We start from the raw sequence: 9,935 nt of genomic DNA, 5'->3' as shown, positions 1-9,935 counted from the left end.
AATGTCATGGTAATGGGTGGTGAGAATCTGGTGGCAGATAGGGGGCACGTCAGTCTAGCAGAAGATATGAACTTCTATGAACTTACGGACTTCTAAATTTATTTATTAAACAAATTTATATAGCCACAAAACTCACACATACTTATGAAGGTATGAACTTCTATGAAACTGGCTTTTTATATCAATTCTATATTGCAATCCTTTGGACCGTATCCGTATCCCAATATCTAGTCATTAGTAATTCTGTTACCCTGGCCTCCAACTGCTACCTGAATGAGAAACGTTGCTTTAAAGTTTAAACTCTTATTTCAGCCCTTCCTTAACTGTGAAGCCTTGGTGACAATGACTTGGATCTTTATCATCATTTTAGACTATTGTGTGATAAGTGGAGCTGCCTTTAATGGATAATTTGGCATCTACAATTGGCATAAGAAGCAGCAGCCAGACTTCTGAAAGGGGAAAGCCACTACTGCTATAATATGTTACTTTGGCTGCTTTAGTAGTTATCAATAGGCTTCTATTTGTAGTAGTTTTAATCTAAAAAGCCCTGCACAGTTCAATTTCATCCAAAACTATCTGCTTCAGATGGATTCTGCCCATCTTGTAGCATCAGTTATAAAAGGGTTTACTTCAGGCTTCCAATGCCTCAAGAGATGAGGGGGATGTAGACTGAAAAGCAGTTTTCTTATAGAGGACTTACTAGTCTGGTACATCTTGCCACCAGGAATGCATTTGACCCTTTGGAAGGCAGGAAAGACCATTTCGTTTTGAAACTTATGATGGTGATGGTGGACTACCTTTAGTTGGGATTTTATTTTATGAGCTGGAGATAGTGAGTCGTTTGAGGTTATGTCATTATTCAAAAATAGTCTTTATTCAACCTTTTTTAGTTTTAAAAACACATTTCCATTTTTAGAGCTTTCAATTATCGGTATCAATTCAAATTTCATAATTCCAATTTATGGCCTATTATTCTATACATTATGTACACCTTTAAATACTTAATATCTTTTACTATATTCTACACTTGTTCTTCTTTAACTTCAATTTAGTATATTCTTCATATATGTAATATATATATATATATGTACTTACATATTCCTTTTACCCTTTAGCATGTTTTATCACATTCATAAACAATTTTCAGTTTAACATACTTTCTATATAGTCTTTATGCATTAATTTTACTTCTAGTTTCTAGCCAGTAATACCACATACTCCAACTTTCGTAATACTCTGTTTCCCTGAAAATAAGACCCTGTCATATTTTTTGAACCCAGAGATAAGCGCTTGGCCTTATTTTTGGGGAGGTCTTATTATTTTGGGGCGTGTGGAACGATATGGGGCTCCTCTTGCTGTCTTACCTGATTTCCAGTTCTGCGTTTAAATATTTTTGTGGAGGGGTTATTTTGGGGGGAGGCTTATTTTAGCGCATGCACTCAAAAGCTCGATTGGGCTTATTATCAGGGGATGTCTTATTTTCGGGGAAACAGGATATAATATATTGAGTCTTTTTACTTATATTTCCTTTTCTAATACCCATGTTATGTCATTTTATTGGACTTCCTAAGTAGGTTTTTTTAAAAAAAAAATCCAGAATCTTGGGGAAGGGAGGTGTAATGCTAAATAAATAATAAACTTGCTCTTCTTGCATCCCTACGGCTCTTGACGGATTGCTCTTTATTTCAGTAACCTTTATCGTTGGAGAGTTCCTATTTAATGATGCTAGAGAATGAAATAAATTGAGGAGTTGGGAAGGAGGGAGGGAACCACTGAAGGACCCGGGATGTCTGGCTGCTTCTAAAATTTGCCAGAACTCGACTGAGAATTTAGCCTGATAGGTTTCCCAGCTGCATGAGACTCCGCGGTGGTTTCGAAGCCTCCGGCCGACCCCATAGGAAATCCAGTCATTCCCCATCCTTTCGTCTCCATCTCCCCCCCAGTTCCCGGGACAGCTCCCGCGGTGTCTAGCGAGGCCGCGACCTGTAGGAGGAGACTTGCGCGGCCCTTTCTTTCTCCACCTCCGGCTCTCGCCATTGTTCCCGCCCCCTCGCCGACTCTTTCGGGCCTCTGTTCGCTGTGGCCGCCGCGGCGCCGCTCGCCGTCTCCATCCCGGCCTTTTCTGCCGCAGCTGCAGCCTCCTCCTCCTCCTCCTCCTCGAGCTCGTTTTGCTCGGCTCGCCGTTGATCAGTTCCCGAAGGGGAGATCCCAGGCCTCCGACCGCCATGTCCCGCTATACGCGGCCTCCCAACACCTCGCTCTTCGTCAGGAACGTGGCGGACGCCACTAGGTGAGGAGACGGTGGAGGGAGGCGGCCTGGAGTCATAAGGGAGCGGCTGCGGGAGCGCGGTGGGCCTTTTCGGAAGAGCGGGGCCCGTCGCTTCTCTATTTTGGGAGCAGGGCGGCGGGGCAACAACGTGGGCTCGGCCGGAGCGTGACGAGCGGCCCGGGTTAGGGGGGGAAGAAAGCGTCACCATTTTCGAAGAGGTTCTGTTTTTAATTCCCCACCGACGTCTGTGCATTTAATACCTGCACCGAATATTAAACCTACTGGGCGAAGCTTTGCTTCTCAAGGCCTCTGGGGCCTATCCCAAGGAGAACGTTGTTCATTTCCTTGCTATTTTTTTTTTTCAAAATGTTATTTATTGGGTGTTTAAAAAAAAAAAAACCACCATAGAACGCACAATGGAAAAAGCACGAGGGGGAAAAATAAATAAAAGCCTCGCCATAAGATTAAGAAGTAAGCAGGATTTCTTCTCTCCCTTCCCCCTCCAGTGTCAAGTCTCCCCCACGCTTTGCTTTAAGGGGACAACGAATTAATTCCTATGAGGAAAACAACTTGCTTTTGTATCACCATAGCAGTATGTTTCTCTGGGGGAATGTAGCTGCATGCCCCAACACGTTGGTCCCAAGATTTGGGAAGACCTTCACTGATTTTTGTTATCTTTCCAGTGTGCTTTCGGTGAAATATAAGCTTAAAATCAGACCAAGGATATAATTCGGTGGATTCAATCTCACCTTCCTTTTCTTTTGATATTATTACCTCCAGGCCTGAGGTTTAATTGAAAGTCATATAACTTAATGATGCAAATGGGAATTAGTCTTCTGTAATTTTTTTTTAAATAAAAGGTAGGTACTGTAAATTTTGAGATGTGCAGATTATAATTTGGAAGTGGATTGTAGTTGCTGAAATTCTCTCCTGTCTATGAAGAGGCAAAAACTTTGCATCCAGTTGTTGGTATAGCTTTCAGTTTTTGGTATGTTTTAAAAATAACTTGTCTTATGTTAAATGATAAGCTGTTTGCCCTCATCTTAACTTCAAGTAGATATGAAATGTCTACTGTGTTTCATCAGTATCATATAGATTAATTTTCAATTTTAACTGATTTAAGTACAGTTCCCTGATTAAATTAACATTTAATCATTTCTAATATATATGGTAAAGATGCTCCCAAATTGAGTTTGGCTCCTGGTAATTGCATCCATGCAATTTTTTCGGCAGTATTGTCAAAATTGCCTTGTTTCTCTCTCTGTGTGTGTGTGTGTGTGTGTGTGTGTGTGTGTGTGTGTGTGTGAGAGAGAGAGAGAGAGAGAGAGAGAGAGAGAGAGAGAGAGAGAGAGTCATTTATTTCCCATTCTAATCATCAATCCCGAGATTTCCAAATTGTTCTTCACTTAAATATAATCAGGGCTGATCCTGTTTACCTCTATCATTTCAAAAATGAATATAGTAAACCTATTGAAACATTTTTTCTTTCACATAGGAGACCTTTATCTAAAAGTTTTTAATTATCCTGTCTTCCTGGGACCTAAAAAGAGAACAGAACGCATGTCTTGGGCAATCTTGCATAATATGTTTAATACTTTGCAAGATGGTGACAAGGCAGCCTATCTTGCTGCTGCTTCTGAAAGCCTCTTGAATTCATATAATATTTTCCTGAGCGCACACTGCTACTGTGGCTCTTTTCAGGAGTTATAAAGAAATACAGAGTGTACTCACTTCTAATTTGAAACACTTTTATTCAAATCTAAATACTGCACACATCTGACTATAAATTATAAAGCAATACTTTGTGAATGGAACTAAAATGTGTTTGTATAGTTCTTTCCCCTATTGAACTACTTCCCTTCTATCTTTCGTTAACAGGAAACTACATCCCTATAAAATCTGTTATCATTGCTAAACCATATCCTGTCTTTATAATTTCTGTTTCAACTCCTTATAGTTCTCTGATCCCCAAGGTAATGAGTGATAAAACTGGCCATGATGATATCAGAGCAGGAGGGAAACATTCCTTTAGTGTTACAACCAAGTGCATCTTAAGTTTATCTCACTCATGGATGAGGGCAACATCAGGAGATCTGATAAAATAAAGATGCTTCCAGGCCATGTTTGTGTTATAGTTTAGGTACCAATAGAGAAAGGGCCTTTGCCATTTATTTGGGAATAGGAAACTTCTCTGACAATTTCACTGAATTTATTTTCATTGTAAGGGATCCATAAATTATAGGTTGCTTACATACAAACAAAATGATGCTATGGAAACTCCCAATGATGGAAAAAGCAAGGATGTTGTTAGTGAGTTATTTTACCTGCTGTTGATCTAGCAGCTTTCTTTCTGCAGCAAGGAAAGGGTGGAATGAGAAAGCACAAGGACAGTGAATATGATCACTTTCATTACTGTATTATATCCCATTTCTATCAGAATATTCAATGAGGAGAGATACTGTCACAGGAATTTAGGATGAAAGGCATCATATTCTGCATTTATAGGGGGGGTTTCTGCAATTCCTCTTTCATTTAATGGGAATTTCAGAATTAAACTACCTGTTTCTTTAAAGATGAAATAAGCAGTTAATGATTTTCTTTTTGTTCAATAAAAATTTGGGGAGAATTCAATTTAGCTTACAGCTGTACAGTGGGGAAATACTATTATTGTTTTACATCACAATGCAATTGCAATGTAGATTGGCCCTTTTGCACCAGCAAAAGGTACATAATCAAGAAATGCTCTATTGAAACAAACATATTAATTTTGTGCAAGGCAAATTGATTAGGATCATGGCTGTTAAACATTTAAAATTTGCTTGCTAAGATTCTAATATGGATCTGTACCACCGTTCTTTTCACACACCCTCCCATGTAGCTTGCTAATTACGTTTTTGAAATATGTACTTTGATACTCGGATACTCCATCTTTATTTATTGGTTCTTATACTTAAACAACAAGCAATGAATCAAACAAACAACTGTTTATGCACTAACTATACATATAGCAGAATGAGACTCATGTAAATTGGGATCAGTTTGTTTAAATCCAGGCTTCTAGGGATTTCTTTCAGTTTTTAGAGATAGCATTTTTATTTTATTTTTTGAATGCAAAGGCTTTGTTCCAACCAGAGTAGAATTTCTTTTAATTTTTGTTAGAGAAGTGAGACAATTCCCTTGTTTATAATATGATTTTTGTTTATTTGCAATGAGTAGCTGATTCATTATCTATGATAAGTGTCCAATAAGTTTCTTTTTAGGTAATGAAAAAATGATTATTATGTCCAACCTATCAGAAATTTGTATAAATACCTAGTTATTTAGTTGTATAATCAGGAATCATAGAAGCGAAAATAAAGAACCCAATTCCAGCAGTTAGCCCATGATTCCATTTGTACACCACAGATTTTGTAGATATTGAATTAATCATTTTCTGAGTTCATACTACGTTTATTGGATTTAATCAAATAGGTTAGGTCAACTCCCGCACCAAAACTCAAAACTCAAAAAATAACAATTAAAGTTCACACATTGTGAAGATTTTTTTATATGTGTTATATCCTGCCCTTTTCTCCAGGATCTCAAAGTAGCACATCCATTCATACATTCAGCATTCTCTGTACAGCATTCTCTGTTTCAATTTTTGAATGTGTGTTAGATTGAGCTGGATAACTAGATTCTGAGGTGAGATTCTAAGGTGAAAGTGGAAATTTAACCTGGTTTTCCCCAGTGCTAATCTAACATCTTAATATTTGTCCTCTACTGCAGCTACTATGTTTATAACTAACCTACTTAAGGTTATATTATACAATACATAGAATAATGTATTGTAGAAATGCAGTTCTTAATTACTAATTAGTATAGGTCCTTCAGTAAATGTGATGATTCTCTGATCCCCATTTATTCAGTTCTCTGTAGTGCATGATCACTTTTATGAGTTCTTGTAACCCTTTTCAAACTCATCACTACATCACATTTTTACTGTGTAAAGTAATTTTCATTTTCTCTTTCCTGAATCAGTTTAATTGTAGACTTCATATTCAGCTACCACTATATTTGTGAAAGAAGAAGGTGTGCTTTTATTTTTCCATAGTGTTCTCATCTTCATAGGTCCTGGTATTCACAAGGCTAAATTGTACTCTTTCTTTAGATTTGAAAAGAGAGCAGTGTATAAATAGCAGTTTCAGGAAGGAAAAAAAACTTTGAGATGTTTTTCTTGTTCTTGTTTATGGCCATTTTGTCATGCATTTAGTTGCCTGAATTGTTTCACTGTTCAAATAATAAACACAAATAAAAATTGTCCATTACTAGAAAAATAAAGTTTGAGGGAGGCTTTAAAGGTTCCTATCTGTTTTTGCTTAATATAATAGTCATATATTTGAAAGTACTCAATATTTGCCAGTTTTGATTTCCCCAAGTAACCAAAGTAGTGGCTAAAGTTTGAATTAATACCACAAGAAATATTAGGATTATACAAAGTATTTCTTTAATATTTTTAAATATAGAAAACATTTCATGGGTACCAGGTGCCATTATAGAGATACACTCATGTTTTTTTGCCTTATTTCTAAAACACTTCAGGCCTGAGGATTTGCGCCGTGAATTTGGTCGATATGGCCCTGTAGTAGACGTATACATTCCGCTTGACTTCTACACAAGACGCCCACGAGGATTTGCTTATATACAATATCCTTTATTTCATTGTATTGTTATTGCGGTGCATTGTTGTTATTGCATCCTAACTTAATGTATTTATTTCTTTGTCTCAGAAAATGTAAAGCAGTCCACAGTGGCTGGCAAGCACCCAAAAGTTTGAATGAACCCGGTTAGATAGAGTCCAAGCAGGCAAGCCAAAAGACACCTTAAAGTTCAAGCTTCAAGGAATAAAGAGGGAGGGTGGAAAAAGATAAAAAGAAAACTGGAAGAGGGAAAGTCCTTTTTCAAGGAAAAAGACAAAGCCACAACACCAAGTTAAGGCTTCGGCTTTCCGACATTTGCACGAGTTCCAAAGTCAAAGCCAAGTCTGATTTGGTTGGTTCTACGGCCCTTGTCAAGTCCATCTAGCAAGCCCAAAAGAGTAACGGTCAAGATCAAGTGACATGGAGGTAACTGACAAAGTTTCCTTTTGTATCTTATCGCTCAAACTCTTACATTTCAAGTCAAGAATTTGTTTGTTTATAACTGTTCTAGTTTTAAATATTGTTTTCTTAAATTAATACAAAATAATTGTATACGAATATTTGTTGGTTTTTTCTATTAATTTATTCCCTAACAAAATAGATATAAGTGCAATAGTGCTTGTTTTGATTATCTAGCACAATTTCTATATCATCAAAATTTATTTGTTGTAAAAGAATTAAAAAAACAGCAAAATGAAAAGAAAGTCAGATGATTATGAAAATAAGTGGCAGAATATTGAACTATATTTTCAAATTTTAAACTCTAGTTATCCATTAGATGCCAATGAAGTCCCTTATTGCAAGGTGCATACCATAACTATATTTGCACCCATTCAAAGATGCACTAGAGATATAAGGGCTCAATTATACAGAGAATTCCTTCCTGTCAGGACTTTTGGCATTCATATAAAAGAAGAAGCAGATTTGTTACACAAAGATATGCCATTGAAATGAAATGAAGTTAGCCTGTGCAGAAATTTTGTATTTGTTTCAGTCTTCTCTATTTTGTTTGTGACATTGAGATGCTTCATATTTTGCAGTACACCAGATATACTTGTCTTCCATTGCTGCTTTTGACTAGTTTCAGATGTTGATTTATTGCATTTGTTTACTTTTGGCCAATGTTATGTAAATCCATTCAGTATGATTCAGTAAGCCATGATTAAAACAATTATGTCTATAATGTGTGAATATAGACAAAGTGTGAAGGGAGATTTACATTTCCAAACACAGCTGACCAGGATTTTGAAGTCCCACATCAAATACCCACCAACCTTGTAATAGATAATACTTGCAAATAAAATCTATGTACTAATTTTTGCATGCCTGTGCAAAATTGGTATGATTATATGATAAGGTAATGATATTTTCTATTCTGGGACCTTGGTAGTGATAGAATGCAAAGCCAGTAGTGTTTTGAAACATTTAGTAAACACTTTAAAGTGAATTGTGGCCATTGGTCCTTTTTCATGAATGGGGATGTGATCTTCCTTTCACACTTTACATATTTCTTAGCATATACCTTGATGAAATGTTGTTATAATTAAGAGACCACATAGAATATGTAACAGTTTAGTTTTATGTAAAATATAAAAATAAGATCATTTATTTTAAAAACATTTGAGTGTGTGGTCTATGCTATATGATACATTTTTTTGCTTTGTGCATGTTTAAAGTGTCCTTAACAGACAGTCATGTTTGAAGATGTTCGTGATGCAGAAGATGCTCTTTATAACCTCAATAGAAAGTGGGTATGTGGCCGGCAAATTGAAATACAGTTTGCACAAGGGGATCGCAAAAGTAAGTGAAAATAAACACATCACTTACTTATTCTGCAAATATTTATTTAAGAAAGTAGATTTTCATATTGCTTAGAATTATACAAGCACAAAAATCATGACACTCACAATGTAGAGGGACAGTTTATTAAAATGTAAAAGTAATAGCATGCTAACAATGTAAGATGATTCTGTTTCTTTGCATTTGCCCAGTTTTGTTTTAATTTCCAGCCCCAGGTCAGATGAAGTCAAAAGAACGTCGCCAGTGTTCTCCAATGGATTACAGAAGATCAAGAAGCCGTAGCCGAAGGAGGACACGTAGCCGAAGTTCATCATGGGGCTGGAGTAGAAGACACTCTGACAGCTTTAAAGAGTAAGTTACCGTATTTTTCGGACTATAAGACACACTTTCTTCCCTCCTAAAAGAGGGTGGAAATGTTGGTGCGTCTTATACACCGAATACAGCCATTTTTGGCCTCTCACAGCCCCACCCCACTCGTCCCATTTTTGCGAAAAATGGACCCGTTTTTTGCAAAAACGGTGCGCAGAGGGCTTGGGAGGCTTGCAGAGAGCTTCTGGGGGCCAGGGAGGGCAAAACCCTTTTTTTTCTTACTTACCTCTTCGAAATCTTGGTGTGTCTTATACACTGGTGCGTCTTATAGTCTGAAAAATACAGTAGTTTAAATATCAACCAGTGTAAAAAAATGCTACTTCATAAAGTGGGGCATGATTCAATTGTATAAACTGCTTCAAGAGAATATAATAGCAAAGATGGTAACCAATGAGGAAAAGGAAATGCTGTTCAAAGTTATTTTGGAGTAGAATGGCATAGAAACCACGTAAAAGAATGAATAATGACATCTGTTATATGTATAGGTTTAGTAAATCTGTCTCCTTAAAAATAATTTGAACACTAGGAGTAGAGATTAGATTGATTGATCCACAATGTAGAGTTATCTACAAATGCTTATATTTTATAACTTTGAAGCATTGAGTTATTTTTGCTTTGCATGCTGTCTCTTAGTGGTTGTATTCTTGTTGCTGTTGCAAGGTACAAAATGTACACACAAGATATACAAAATACAATTTGGAATGTGTTTGGTTTCAGCAGAAGGCTAAACAATTTAGAGATGTTGTCTAAGGAAGATCCATCCACATTCACTTTCTGGGATTGTTTTAAATCCTTTTAAAAATGTCCACAGTAGTTTC

The 9,935-nt window shown here is 36.7% G+C and overlaps 1 protein-coding gene across 1 annotated transcript; it reads left to right on the top strand.

Annotated features, from left to right (window-relative positions):
- Positions 1–2,063: 2,063 nt before the first annotated feature.
- Positions 2,064–9,099, top strand: LOC139326989 (serine/arginine-rich splicing factor 12-like; the record flags this gene model as incomplete). Its single annotated transcript, XM_070956691.1, has 4 exons — positions 2,064–2,290; positions 6,851–6,972; positions 8,641–8,748; positions 8,958–9,099. Coding segments are annotated over exons 1-4 (437 nt in total), but the record flags the coding sequence as incomplete, so codon positions are not given.
- Positions 9,100–9,935: the final 836 nt, after the last annotated feature.

Source organism: Pituophis catenifer, unplaced genomic scaffold (genome assembly GCF_029215685.1).
Source record: "Pituophis catenifer annectens isolate HBS135680 unplaced genomic scaffold, rPitCat1.0.hap2 SCAF_485, whole genome shotgun sequence".
Classification (NCBI taxonomy): domain Eukaryota; kingdom Metazoa; phylum Chordata; class Lepidosauria; order Squamata; family Colubridae; genus Pituophis; species Pituophis catenifer.
The sequence above is the reverse complement of the archived record's forward strand: the minus strand, read 5'-3'. Positions and strand labels throughout refer to the sequence as shown.